At 38.3% G+C, this 15,594-nt stretch overlaps 1 protein-coding gene across 1 annotated transcript in view; it reads left to right on the top strand.

Moving 5' to 3' along the window:
* The window catches only part of PDE10A (phosphodiesterase 10A), a 161,027-nt gene extending 156,221 nt beyond the window's left edge, over positions 1-4,806 (top strand). Inside the window, exon 22 of the mRNA XM_042880750.1 lies at positions 46-4,806. Within this exon, the coding sequence (XP_042736684.1) occupies positions 46-163 (118 nt within the window). The 3' untranslated portion in view covers positions 164-4,806. The remainder of the gene's footprint in view (positions 1-45) is intronic.
* The last annotated feature ends 10,788 nt before the right edge of the window (positions 4,807-15,594 follow it).

Here is a 15,594-nt window from a genome sequence, read left to right as displayed (position 1 = left end):
TTTTTTTTTTTTTTTTTTTTTTTTTTTTTTTTTTTTTATCTGCAGGGACAATCTCAACCAGTGGGAGAAAGTAACGAGAGGTGAAGAAGCCTCTATATGGATTACTTCCCAGTCCATTGCTCCTGGAACCTCAGATTCACTTCCCGTGAAGACTGATGACTGAACAGCAGCAACAGATTGCTTTAACCCTGAAAGAATCCATTTGGGAGTTGTTTTGTTTTTGTTTTGTTTTGTTGTTTTGTTTTGTTTGTTTTTGTTTATTTTTTGTTTTGTTTTGTTTTTATTTGACAAAGGAAAAAGAAAAGCTACAAAATGCTAACTAGGAAGCAAATCTGCCTATGAAGGTAACACCCATGGTGTTGCCTCAGCTAAATGACTCTGGCAGCCAATCTCCTGATATACACCAGTGACACAACATGAACAGAGGGAAAATGACACCCAGATGTTTCGCAATCAGCTATTAAAAGAGAACTAGCAACTTGTGAAAATAAAAGACTGGCCTTAACTCATGGGCTACATTGCTGAGGCCTTAATTTAAAACTGATGGGGGGAAAAATCTTAGGGGGTACTTCTAAATTGTATCTTTCTAGTAAGGGTTTCAATGGTACTTTTATTATATTGTACTGTGGCTGGCTTTAACACCAGTGTCACTTGGGAGTTCTTGGCTATAAATAGAACAATATACACATTGCTATTGTGAATGTTTATGTGTGATCTACTTGTAATCAGTTTGAACTCCAGCAGAATCCTTGGAGACTATAATTCATGCTAAGGTTATGGTGAATTCTCTTGCTGCAAACAAAAGGAAAACAACATTCAGATTCAAGGTTTACAGTACTTCATGAAGTTCATGATGCAAATTGTCTGTCACCCACAAGGCAAACGTAAAGAACTAGACAACTCCTCCCTTTAAACACTGGAATTGCTGGATGTTTATTTCCAATGAGGAAAGCAATATAGGCATAGTTCTGGTTGGAGTTTTCGTATCCATAGGGGCAGAAGCCTCAGATTAAAATGTAAATGTGACAGCAAAGATTTTTCCTTGCCTAGCTTACCGATAACTAAAGTCAAAATATTTATTTCTACCTGCTGAGTTATATTCTAAAAGGTATTAGAAACATACCTAAAGTATGCTATCTGCTGGAAACAAAAGCCCTGTCAGAAAAGTCAAGCCTCAGAAGAGGAACTGTGGTACCATCACAATAAATCAAAAAAAGTTTTTGTATAGACTAGCTTTTGTGTTGCACAGTAACACTGCATGTCTTCTACTGTTCTTTCCCCCATCCTAAGATGAGTGAAATTGGGAAGCTTTTCCCTTTTTTGTTTGCTTTTTTTTCCCTTAGTTCAGCAAAATGTCAAGACTTGGAACTGCCTTTCTCAGCAAAAGAATAGCTGACAGAAGAAAACTACTCTAAAATACTGTGTTTACAGTTCTGTGCTTCAGTTAGGCTTCAGCCTTAATATTTTATGCACAGACTTTAGGACCTTACATTTAATGCCACTCTTTTGAACTTAGTGCAATTGTACAGAGTACGTTTCAAGAAACACTTATTTTGCCTTCATCTTTCTCTTGAAAATAATGAAAAAAATCTTCGTATTGATCCACACGGTAGGTCGCAACATGATCTTTGTATACGTTTCACGTACAGCCCATACTGCATTATGTGCTTTTTCACAGATAAAACACTCTTGTGGTGATTCTGTGATAACACATCCATTTGTGTAACTGTTAATAGTAGTGACAAAGACAGAGCGTAAGTTCTCTTCTCATGTCTCTTGAGCTGTATTGTTCTAATTAGCATGCCATCTTCTGGGTTTCATTTTGGTGACTTGAACTCTTGAGTTTTGCCTTCTGTTATGGTCGAGCACATACCAGTGTATGTACGTGTGTACAGTATGTGATGCATAAGATGCATAATCACATAATGTATAAATGCACCTAAGCCTTTGCAGTACATAGATATTCCAGAAGTTGGAAATTCAATATTAAATTATATCATTTGTTTAATACAAGTTACCTAGCAGCAGCCCTATAGTTCTTTTCAGTTGTGTAACCAATTCTAAGAGCAGAAATTCACTGTTAACCACAGTAAATTAATTTGAGTAATAAAAAAGGCAGGAAACAACGACGTAGGACGGTATCTCATACTGTGTCCTCTTCTTTACTCCTTAGCAGTTCTGCTTTAATGAAATCTTGCAGATGCAGTCTTTCGTCTGCTAAGTACTTGAGATGTAGTGAATGGTTCCTAATTCACATTGAAGTCATCTAAAAATGTAGTGACCACAAAAATATTTTCCAAAATTCAGACACCCCAGCAACTGAACTGAACATTTTTTCTTGGTGAGTTATTTGCTGTTATTCTGCCTCTTCTTTGAATGCTGAACTTACAACTTTTGCAAAAAAATAGTTCTGATCACACTGTGTCTGTGTTAAGGAGTTCTTAATCCATCTTTCAGTCCTTGTCAGCAGCAAAGACAATTTTGCTAGTTCTGCCACCTACTATTCCAAATATTTCACTGTATCATTCAGTTCTACATGTTGAAGTTTATAAGTACTGATCAGAAGATACTTCCCTAACAAATTTATCAAATTGGCAATAAGTTGTACTTATTGTCTCAAGTCAACCACATGATTTTTCTAATACAGAACTCTCCAGACCACTGAAAATGTGTGTTTGTTAGAGTATAATGTCTGTTAGAATTAAAAACTTTGGCTCCAGCGGTTGTGATTTGCTTTCCTGGTAACTGTGACAAAAAATTTGTTTTTGTTAGCAGCTAAACTAACAAAATTAACCATAGTGGCCTGTATTTTCTAAGCAAATTCAGCCTTAGCATGTAAAGAGTACAGATTCAGGCATGCCCATTTTTTTTTTGTAGAAAAAGGACTTAAATCTGTACTCCCAAAGTCAAAATCAACAAAAATCACAATTTTGAAGTTGGATTTAAATTTACAGCTCAAGTACATTTGAGTTTTGTTTGAGGTTTAATACACTGACATTTAATTGTTCAGACTTCAGCAATCTGGCTGATTAAACTAAACATCCAAAAGCTATTTTTATCCTGCTAAAACCTAATGATATATAAAATGAATTAAAAAAACTGACAGAGCTTTTTTTTTTTTTTTTTTTTCCCCTAGAAGTGCTAGACTTTGTACTTCCAGAACAGCATTATTTTTATTAGTGGTTTGGATTGTTTTTTTGCTTCTAGTCCAGGACAAGTAAAAGGACTAATTGAGAAAGGCCAAATCTGAGAATTTCTAATCTGTAGTGAAATGATGCCTAAAAGGTATGCACTGAGAAAAATAGTTGACTTAGCATGATATTCATCTGAGATGTTGCATATTTTATTAGATCAGTGACAGAAACACCACTGTTATATTTTAGTCCACAAAGTTTGTAATGTAGTATGTAGTTTAGTTATTCCATTAGCGAAAAATACAGTAGTGTTTTTAGTGGGACTATGTGCTAGAGTGTATTCACATTGGAGGGAACATGCAGTGTGGAATTCATCTTTTTACGTGACACAGTCTTGTTTCATGTGTTTAAACTTGGAACAGTGTGATGCATTTGCTATGACTGCATTTAGGCCATGTAGTGTTAAAATTGTAGGGACTGCAGACAGCACCATTCACGTTCAGATAGGGATTGTCAGATGTTCAGAACAATTATGACCCTCTTAAAATAATGCATTTGCCTCTAACACTGTGACACAGGAGCAGTTCTGTGAAGTGGTACAAATTGTTTCTTCATTCTGAACACAGAAGAGACTTTCTGCACACTACTATAAGGAAGTTCACATTCAAACTTTAGGTTATATATCCCAATCCAGCAAAGGCACATCACAACTCTTATTTTGCTCTCTGACCAAAAACTGTGCTCGATTGTAATACGGGTGTATACTCTGTCAAAATACCTAAAACTATGGACTGCTTTCTAGGATAGGTCAAACTGATTTGTAGAGTAGATTCATATATATTCAAAATTCAGGTTGGGCTGTTATGTGGAGAAGAAAGAACTTCAAGGTAACATTCAACTTTAATACATTCAGTGAGCTGAAAGATTTGTTTTATATATATATATATTTACACACACACACATATATATATATATGATACATATAAACTATCTTTGTAAAAAAGAAAAACAAAAAATATGCAAGTGCAATAATTTAAAGAGGTCTTAACTTTGCATTTATAAATTATAAATACTGTACATGGTGTGTAATTTTTTTCATGTATTCATTTGCAGTCTTTGTATTTAAAAACAAACCTAAACCTTTACTATTACGTTTGTACAATAGAACAGTAAGCATTTATTATGATATAGTTAAGTTGTAAATAAATCACAAACCAAACAGCCAGTACATATGCATATATGGGTGTCCTATTGTGAAACCTGTTTTTGCTTTTACTGCTGACTTTAGCACAGCAAGACTACTTCTGTGGATATGTAATTATACATATAAATATATGTATGATACATAAAATATATTTAGAAATGTTCATAATTTTAATGGATATATCTATACATATTCTTTGGTGTGAATATTACTGAATACAGAGTTTTTTTTAATATTATTTTTCATGTTTATTTTGGCTATTATTGGGAATGGAAGTGAGGTATGGGAAGTGTGTGTGTGTATGTGTGTGTGTGTATGCACACGTTTGATTTGGAGGAAACCACAGGAGAAATGCAATCAAAACATAATGGAGTCCTCTAACGAGGTGGTGTCTGCTTTTTTCCTGTAATTGCAGTTTACTGCTTATGGTATGTTTTTCCAATATAAATCCATTGTTTTTATATGTTATCACCTATTGTGAGTTTACACTGCCATAGAGAGATTCACTTTCCTGTATGCCCTCCTACTGCAAGAGAGTTTACCTTGCTGTTGATATACTTTCACACAGATCCTTGCCTTGCTACTACCAAATGAACACGTAGCTAATAAAGAATCATTGACTGCCTTTTGGGAATTATGCAGAAACTGAGATGCTGAATTAACGAAAAATAATATTTTCCCCAAGTTTACAGGATATAGGGCTTTGACAATAGGCAATTGCACTTATTTTGCTGAAAGCAAGTACTGGAGGCAATTTCCTTTTCCTCAAGAAGAAGAAATGGTCTTCTTGAAAATTACAAATTAGACAATCTTCAGATTAGAGAGAAAGGTTTTTTTTCCAAGTGTTTCAGTTCATAGTTCTGTATGAAATGCTACCCGTATGACAAGAATCGTTTACAGAGATGAAGATCTTTGTCCCTGGGTCAAGGGTGTTAGGAAAAAATGTGTCGGAGGATAACCAAACATGTATGTTAGGCTCATTTGGATCTCTTACAAGGGGAGAAATGATCACATTGGGCAGTATCTTTGTGAAGAATGAGTTGTACCAGGTAAAGATTTCTTTTTTTTTTTTTTTTTTTTTTTTTTTTTCTGCTTCACTGTGTAGTCTGTTAACATTCAGTTGAGCTTCATATTTTTTACAGCAGTACAAATCCTGAGAGTACAGGTGAGAATATGTTTGTAGAGCTGGGTTTTTTGGTTGTTGTTGTTTTGTTTTGTTTTTTCTTTTTTCTTTACCTGCCTTTATTCTGGTTAGAGAAGCAATGTAAGTTCACAATAAATGCATACAGAAGTGAAAAAAAATGGGTACTTTAGAATCACAAACATGGTAGAACTAAAGTTTCTAAGGAATAAATATCTTTTTTCATGTTGGTTTTTGTTGGAATGCCTACAAACTAGCACACAAAAATCAGAATGATTCCTTTGTGGAAGCTGTCTTCCATGATATTTTTTTTTTTCCTGCATCGCTATCTTTATTGCTACAAAGGATCAGAGGGAACTGCCTCAGTGTTCAGAGGTAGTTGCAATTCTAGTCAGTGAGGCATCAGATGAAACCTTTTTCTATCCCACACCGTGAATCCTTGGATCACCAGCCCCAGAAAAGCAAGATGTTCTTTACTGCAGATTTTAAAGAGCATTTCACATGTAAAATTAGCATCCTGTGAGAGATTTGCACATTTTCTATTTGAAAGCTTTTAAGTCAACTCTTTGAAATGAGTAGACAGAATCCGCTGATAAGGTTGACAAGTTCCTCGTCTGTTGCTTTCTTCTCCCTCCTGCTCTTTTGTCCTATAAATTTACTTTTGTGTTGGAGCAATTTTTTTTTTTCTTTGACCTTTGAGCATTTCGTGAGTAAAACTGACCACCATTTCTATAGCTTTTTCTACCTTCTTTACCTCTTGGTCTTAATTCCCAGTGATCAGAAATTAAAAGCGTAAAGCTGTTTTGATATGTTTTAGAGGTTTATGTAAACTGCAGACTACGTATCAAATAATTAATGGGCTGGAATTACAAAGAGGGGATCTTAAACCTCAGTTGCTCTCAGCTCTGACCATAAGTTTGTCTGCAGTATTGCACACCTTGAAAGCTCTGGAATGAAGTCAATGCTGAGGCATGTCAGGGTAAGGTGAGGGCAGAATTAAACTGAAAGATAAATTCTACCTGCAGAGAAAGTGTTGCTCACTGACAGACTTGCCTAAAATCAGGAGGCAAATTTGAAGTCTCAGCTCCTCTGTCTCTGCACTGTGTTACCCTGAATTGCATAAGGACTTTGTACGGAATCACCACCCTCATAGCAGCGTTGTGTAAGGCTTACCACGTGAAGAGCTTTTTGTGCACTTTGGAAAGTGTCTCTATTCAGAGACAAAATGTATCTGGCTGGGTGTCCTGCTGCTTTTCTTCTGAAACTGAAGGTGGATACTCTGTCCCTGCAGACGTTTAAGGTCGAGCTAAATGGGGCTTTGAGCAACCTGACCTAGCTGTAAGGTGTCCCTGTTCAGACCAGGAGGCTTTTTGCATTTGCAATTTCTTTAACCAAATTGCGGTAGTTTGTTAATCCTGTACTGCCCTTCTCACAGATGCTGCCATTTGTCCATTTGTGTGTCTTGCTCCTTTTGTTCTGTGTCTCATGGTGGCAGTAAACTCGAGCAGAGTTCACAGAATTTTGTTTGAGTTTCCATTTCTATTTGATATTTAATCTTGACCTGACAAAACGATTTTGACACTAGGTGGAGAATTCCTCCTCCCTGGGAACATTAATTCTATGGGAATTTCCTTGGTAAACAAAAAGTAGTTCTTCACATTCTTCCAATTGGAACCTGTACCAAGAGGAAATCTCTGTAATTTTTTTCATTTAAGTCAATATTGTTAAGTTGATACAAATCACGCCATAGGAAGGATGGAGTGGAACGTGATTTCTGTTTTGAAAAGCTGCGTGTCAGTGATTTTTCACTAATGGTTTCACTGTGATTTAGCAACAACTTCACATTTTAAATGAGGTCCCTAACTTATTAACCATAGGGAAACCAGGAAAGGTGCCATTGTTTTTTTTTATCTTGTAGTCTCACACAGTTACAGCAGCTCACTTTTTTTTGGCACTGGTTGTTCAAAGCAATCTAACGCAGAAACCATTCTGCACTTTTTTCACTGCATTAATTGGACCAGAGGGTGCTCAGTGTAAGTAGAAAGAGTCCTCTCAGCTTGATAAGAAGGTGGTAAGTACTACTGTTAAGGCAATCTCTGTCAATAACTGGAATAACAAGCAGTAGGCACCCAACCAATTACAATCTGTGCAGAAAAGAATTTTGGACTGGAGTCTGGTCTTACTTATCTGCTTCTAGTGACATTATGTGATAAAATCCACATTTCACTGATGTGAAAGCCTACCTTAAGGGCCTGAGCCTGGACAGTGATACTATATAGTTATTCTTTTGAGCCACTGGGGGTAATGAAACAGGAGTTCCGAATGGTTGCCCTATTTATTATTCCTGAGTTTTAAATATCAGGTGAGGTTACTCTGCTATTATTATCTTTATTTGAAATTTTCTCCTGTTTGCTGTTATAACCTTTCTCATGCAATGTTTTGGCTGTGATATTTTGTAGAAGCTGACCAACAGGAAAAAAAAGTTATGGGATGGACCACAGTCTTCTCTCCAAACAGCCACTGCTTTTATAACAAAACATTTTTTAAGTTTTGAGACTGTACCCCTCTGAATTTTGGATGAGAACAAAAGCTTAATGTGATAAGAATGAAGGTGCCAGGGAGGGGGTTGCACCTGACATTACTAGAAAACTGCCTAATATATCAGACTGTTTTACACTTTGTGCTTTGACTTTAGAAATGTGGCAAAAGAGTCAGATATATGGAAACCCCACTTGCTGTATGAATGCCATACCAGTGTTTATTTTTGGCATTCCTAATACACAACGTAAACAAAGCAACTTGCCTGCGCTACCTCAGAGCAAGTCTGGGTTTACCTTATTGGCTTTTCTTTTGTTGTTGTTTAAAAATAATGTAGATACATTTTACCACTATCTGCAGCAGGGAAAAATACTTCATAACAGATGAGTCTGGGTTTTGAAACTACAGCAGTGCTTTGGACTGCCTATGGATTGTATTTCTGGGAAGAAGTGTTATTATGAAACTGGGATGGGAAAAAAACAAGTAGTGCATTTTTTAAAAAAAAATTAGATATTGATTTATTAGTGACTTCTAGTTTTGTTTAATAACTTAAGTTTTGAAACTGTCTTAAATCTAATCCTGGAGTCTGCTGGTACCGGTATCAGCCTTTCTGGTAGTACCAATGAACCTGACTGCTGAATAGCTGCTGTAGCTGTGATGGTGTCCCCATATCTGGTTAAAAGTTTCTGATGAGTAGGCTGTACTCTGGAAGCTCTGTTTTGCTGTTGTATAAAGACTGCACTGCACAGCAGACACATCTGAACTATCCCAGTCCTATGGTAAGACTTTGTCAGCCATCTGCTCTCCCACATCTCGTTCTTACAGTGTTCAACTCTGTCCAGTCCATACAGAAATGAAATCTGGAACGTGACTGTGTTTGTGGTCAAAAAGTCCTGCTGACTCCTTAGATGAGAGTCTTAGATGAGGAATGAGGACAACTGTGAATGCCTAAATCACCAGAGTGCAGTAGCCATTTTGAATTCCAAAAGTAGCGATGCCATCTGTAGTAATTGCCAGTGACCTCAGAAGACCTGGTCTAGTATCACGGGTGCTGTTTGCCTGCATTTCCAGCTTTTGAGCTTGCCTTCGGTGCAGATACTTGCTGAGTCTTCTCATGCCAATACACGTGGCTCAGGCTGCATGTCTGGCTCAGCACAGCACCCATCCTATTTTTGTGCTGGAGAAAACTGGCACATCCCTCCTGTGCCCCACGGGGCTGTCCCTGGGGTGGCAAATGCAACTGCCTATGCAGACTTCAAGCTGCTCCATTGACCTAAGCACAAGGTTGCTTCAACAATCTGCTGCACAGCAGGGCTTTTGGGTCCCTTCCAAGGCTTTCAGAACAAATGCATATGGTCCTCAGACAGACCCCCCGCCCTCAGATTGATTCTGTCTTTTTATGCAATAACAGTGTGAAATTAAAGTAAATGAAGACTATTATTGTGACAAAGCATGCAACAACCATAAAATATTTGCATTTCAGGGCATTTGAGGGGAAAGATAATAGCCATTAAACTTGTAGCAATAGATCCAATTTCTTGGCAGTTTTTTTCTGTTGTACATTGCAAACGAGAGTCCTGCTGTATTACTGTCAGTAATGGAAGGAATGCTGCAGCTTTTTTTCAACTTGCACTAACACGGTTTAGGAGCGGTATCTCAGGGGTAAGAGAGGCTGTGCAGCTTGGCACCTGCATGTTTCAATACTAGCAAGGCTGTATTGACTTTGCCAAATTTGTGGTCACTGTACATAGGAATGATAGATGGAAATGAACACTACTGGGTGCAGATTGGAGGATTCACATTTTTCTAAACTATATCTTGATTCAACTCCTTTGTGCCTCCTGCACATGAGCCAGAGAGCCTTTGAAAGGAGAAACTCATGTTCTGTGTGCCAGCCTAAAGAATGGCTGCCAGCCTAAGGACATCCCTCTGGGTCAAGCAGACCCAGATGCTATGTTTGATGCTCATTAAAATGCTTGTCATCTCATTTGTCAGGGATCAGACGCACAACTGGAGATTAAAAAAAAAAACAAAAACTCAAGCTTTTGGAGAAGTGGATTGCACTATGTATACTTGTAGAATTAATATACAGACATTGGTATTTTTTATTTTTGTTTTAATTCTTCCTTTCTACCTGCTCTAGGAACAGGATGTGATGTTCAAGCTAATGGATGTGTGGTAGGACAACCATGGTGTGAAGATGGGGCCTTGCACGTGATTTTTAAGACTGGCCATGTGCCTGCTGTTTATTGCCAGGGAGAGTCTTCCACCGTTTTTCTCATGATCTCTCACTGGATTTTCTTCATCTTCATCATTTTCTTCATCAACAACTTTGTGCAGGTTTGGATTCTAGTCTGATTCTCATGGAGGCTCACACTGACTGTGATTTTGCTAGATATTGTGCTCTTTAAGATTTTCTATCATTTTATCCTTCACTTTTTCCCACAGACCATTTCCCACATGGTTTTGCACCTCTGATGTAGTCTCACAAACTCACCTGCAGCCTGTATCCCACGTGACGGGTCCTTCTGGCGCGCTTTATCTCACATCATTGGAGTTTCTGGAAAGTTTGTGTTTCGACTTCATCCCATGTCCTGATCTCTGGCTAGATACTTGTGCATCTGTGAGAGGATGTGGGAATGCAGCTTTGCTGGATGAGGCCTTCCTTGATCCTTCAAATTGCACCCAAAACCTCATCTCAGTACAAGGTTAAAAGACTTCAGTCCTTAAATGCTCAGCAAAGCAGAGCAAGGAGCCTTCTTTCCTTAAAAGGCTGAAGTATTTTTGATAAACAATGTACTCAGTGATCTAAAGACACTTCCTCAGACAAGGGGGTGATGGTTTTTCAGAGATCAACCAGTGTGAGGACAAAGGAATACTTACCACAGGGATGGATGTAAGGTCTTAGTGCATCAGCACATCAGCCCCACCATCTTGTTAGAAATGGACACCAGCAAGCAGGAGGGTGCCCACCTCCTGCCCACCAGGGGGCACTCGGTGCTGGGTGCCTAACCTTTGCTGTAGCCCTGCTGCTCAGTGGCCTTGTACTGGGCCTGCTTTGTCACATAATTTTTTTTTAATTATTTTTTTAATATAATGAAGTGAACGGAGACAACTGAGGGAATGGGGAGGAGAAGGGACAGAGGATAAGTGAAGAGGAAAGGAGTCCGCCTCATGTTCGGCTGGCAAATATATCTCTCTGCCTTCCCCAGAATGTATTGAGAGGTAAAACGTATTTACTGTCTTAACATCTCTTCAACTCTGCAAGTGCCAATTATCTTTTTTTTTGTTGTTGTTGGTTTTTTTTGTTTTTTTTTGGCTTTCACATGGTCTATATATAAAGCTGTAAGTATATCTAGCTAAATTCAGAGAAACTGTTTTCAACCTGTGTTTAGCACTGAAGTGGGCTGGCTCTATTTTAGGACTGAAGAAGCATTTGCATGCCTGAAATCCTGTCCAAATCTTTCTAACTTTTTAGTTGGTCTAATAAAAGAGATTGCCTCTTCCTACAGCCCTTGTCTTGCTTACGTCTTTCTGACACTGTGACTACAGTAAAACTTCTTTCCTATTGCTTCTCTGCCACCTGCAGTACATAGCATGAATGCACAGACAATGTGGGGAGGCATACTGGGGTATTCCCTGACTTTTCATTTGCTTGCTTAACAGAAGAATTTGGCGTAGAAGGGATATCTGAAAGTCACTCAATTCTTCTGCCACACTGAACTAAGTCATTTAGATCAGATCCTCAGAACCTTATCCTGGAAGCCCTCCCAGTAATGGAGATTTTATAGGCTGCTCTTCCATGCTGAGCCATTCTTCCTCTGAAGAGTTTTTTCCTTACATCCAAACTGTTTCTACCTTGCTTCAACATGTAGTTGTGGCCCCTTATGCTCCCTCTACAAACCTCTGAGAAGGAGCTTTTGTTTCTCTTCCTCTTGAGATGGTGGGAGACTGCAACTTTTTTCTTGTCTACTCTTATTAGTTTCATCCCTGGTCTATACAAAACAAATTTCTTCTGGCATGCCCCATGATCCAGTGTCTTGGCAATCTCAGAGTTCCTCTGCCAGACTGTAGTTTGCTACATGGCCAAGACTGAGTGTTGCCAGTGAAGAATAGAAGGGAGTAAGCAATTTCTATGTCTTCTCTCCTTGCACTTGCAGGAAAAGTAGGCTCTAGAGTGCTAATCTTTGTTATCTGGTCCTTGCTGTAGTCAGTAAGGAGACAAGATAGACAATTCTTGTTCCAGGACCAGTCAAGAAAACACTTTGATTACAAACAGCTGTCGTTCTTTTGCTTCATGCCTCACGCTGGATTGTGCCTCATCTCCCATCCACTAAGACCTTAAAGCTTCAGCCTAAAAAAGGACTGAACTCAAGGCTGTTTTTGTGTCAAGGTTTTGAGAGTACAGTGATCTGCCCACAGAGGAAAGGAAGGGACAGAATCTTAGCATGAAATTATAGCACTGCAACTTTAGACTTCTCTTCAGGACCGTGTCAGGTCATATTCTGGATGGGAGAGCACAAATAGTCTCCTTTTCTGCCCCATAGCTAACCAGTGCATATTTCTAGAATAAAACCCCATAGGAGGGTTTTGTATGCCTCTAAAGAAAGGAAAGAAGAGCCAATATAATCAGTTAAGCAGATCCATCTGAGTAGCAGCTGCCACTCTTCTCCTTTAATCAGCGTTCTGCAATATACTCTTTTTTTCTCTCACATGTTTTTGTGAAAAAAATCACGACCTTATTATCATGTTCATTTACATCCTTCCAGAACAAATCAAGTACAGTAACAATGAAACAGTTTTGAAATTAGAAGTGACGATTAAAAAAGAAAAGAATGAAGTGATAAGACAATTAACTGATTTCTTTTTCCCCACTCCTTCCTGCCTGCATCATGTTATTGAAGGAACAACATGGTCTGCCTTATTAGATATCAGTTTTCAAAATTTATTCTGTACTACGAAAAATGTATGCTTTCTCCTACTTCTTCCTAGTGTTCCCTCTTCCAATGAGCCAATCCCATGTACATTTATTGCTCCTTGCTATTTAAATTGAGGCTCTGACTGCATCACACTTAAATACAAGCTTCAAATATGACTTAATAGCAAGGGAATTCTGTGGGTTATCGTGTTGTCTTAGATGATTGGTCAGGATTTGATGGTATGGTTGAGAGTATGAGTTCCTAGGTATATTTTCCTGGGCAGTAAAAGCAGCCAGTGTCACCTCTTGGTCACCCCAGGCTGACTGCTTCCGCTTATTTTGGAACAGGGAAAGATAAGGCATTCTCTATAACACTGCAGACATTTCACTTGTAAAATCTTTGCAGTCATGCTATAAGCATGTTTTCCACTTGGTTTTCCTTCTTCAAGTCTCCTCTTGAGGCTAATTTAAATTCCTCTGCATGCATATTTTTCTTCCCAGTCACGGTTTCAAATCGTTCTTTTCTTCAGGTCCTTTATTGAAGAGCAAAGCTGGGACCAGAATTTGGCTGAAGCTTCCTCTGTGCTGGGCACACTGATAGAAGTATTTCTAACATCACTGCCTTAAATATTGGACTGTACACTCCAGAATGGCCTTTGTCTTTTTCACTGCACTGATGTTGTTGACTGCTGTTGATCTTAATATCCCACTGTATTCCCTAGATATTTTCTGAATTATTTTCCATGGAACCAGCTGTTGCTGGCTGCTGGACAGCTGATTGTTTCTGCACATACTGAGGTTCATCCAGCTGTTCTCAGAATTTCTCCAATTTATCAAGAACAAGTTCAGTTTCAATCCTGCTTCTAAGACTATCTTCAACACTTTCCATTTCATGTCATTCGCAGGTTTAACAAGGGTGCTGTGTGTTCTGTCATCCACAGTATAAATACAAATGCTGGGAAAATTAGGTCCCGATTCAGGATGAGTCTTCATAGAATGGTGTTGCTACCTCTTCCATGTGGACATGCCACATTTAAAATTCCTCTTTTAATATAATTTTACAGGTTTTGTTGTTGATTTTTTGCATCCAGGATACCCTATGCATATCCAGACTTTTTTTGTGTGTGCACTTGCTTATAAGAATGCTGTAAAAGAAAATTCAAAAACCTAAGCAAAGTCCAAATATGCAGCTGCTTCTATGCAGCTGTTTCTTCCCTTCACTAACACCCTTAAACCACTATACTGGCTGTTATTCAGCTCGTTTTTCATTCGGGTACTTAGAACATATTTATTTTTCTAGGATGTTTTTTCCTTTTGAAGTTACTGAGATTTTACTCCTCTGTCCTTTCCCCACTTTAAAGGATAGAGCCTGTACTTAGGCTTTTCCCCTCATCTGTCCTCAGATGTCCTTCTCAAAAGCAACTGCTAATGTGTATGAAACTGTTTCAGGCAGTTTTTCACATATGTCAGACAGATGTTCATCAGGTTCAGCCAAATTAGCAAGACATCATTCTAAGTACTGTCCAAAAAACTCATTCAGGCTATACATTTTTTAACATTTATTTATGCTTCTCTCACTGATGTTACCTGTACCAGCCACCTTCACACCTTTTCAGTAATGAGTGAAGGAAAAAAATCTGACTTTTGCGTTTCTGCTCTCCCCCACCCTGTTCCTTACTGGGTTTCTTTGCTTTACATATCAATGTTAATGCATTTAACCTATGGTGTCTTGAGTTGAGTAGTGTGCTGCCCATGGACAGAGAGGAGGGAGCCAAGAGGGACTGAGAGGAACCTCTTATTGCTAACCTAGATTGCCACAATTTTGAGGAGGTGAAGTGGCTTGTACTAGGTAGAAAAAAAGGAGAGCTACTTGAAAACATTTGCTCATGAGCTGTTGTGAACAACGAACAAATGTTAGAATGTGGCATGTAATGCAAATGCTCCATTGTGTTTCTCATCAGCTTTTTCATGGGTGGCAAGCAGGTTTGGCGATTGGGTTGTCCAGGTCAGACTATGTCCCTACCCTGAGCTTCTTCCAAGATCCAGAGTCTTTCATATACCATATCAGTGTATGCTATGGTGTTCAGCTATTTTAAGATCTTGTACAGCTTCCTGAGGTATGGAGAGATGTTCAGAGGACAAGCTTGCGCCTTGATTGTCTAAGGGTCTTATATCTCAATGCAGCATTGTGAAGAGTCATCTTGTTTTCCTCCAAATTTCTGTCCCTTTGTAGACAGCTCACAGACTTCTTGTCCTTCTAAATCTGCTTCTGTGGGCCTCATCCCTCAGGGGATTAAAATCCTGCAGGATCACAGTATCTGTGTATGCAAGGCTAAATAGTAATACACTAGAGCACAAAGTTGACTTTTCTATTAGGTCACTCTAAACCATTACTGAGTTACAAAATGTTTTCACTGTTTAATGGTGATCTCATGCCTTAATTATTATTATAAGCAGGTGGAATGATAAGCCTACCTTACAAAACTGAGTTTATACATATAAAATATGCAGCAAGCTTGTTTTTTTCATTAGGAAGGCCAAGAGGAACTGCTTTATTTCTCTCTATGAAATTCATTAATGACTAGATGACAGGAGAAGAACGCTTGAAAGTAAAGAAATTGGCACAAGATTAGCATATAACAAAATATAATCTGTCAAT

This window comes from Lagopus leucura, unplaced genomic scaffold (genome assembly GCF_019238085.1).
Source record: "Lagopus leucura isolate 7727_CA_CO unplaced genomic scaffold, USGS_WTPT01 Super-Scaffold_73, whole genome shotgun sequence".
NCBI lineage: Eukaryota > Metazoa > Chordata > Aves > Galliformes > Phasianidae > Lagopus > Lagopus leucura.
Note: the sequence above shows the minus strand (reverse complement) of the source record. Positions and strands in the feature narration are given on the sequence as shown.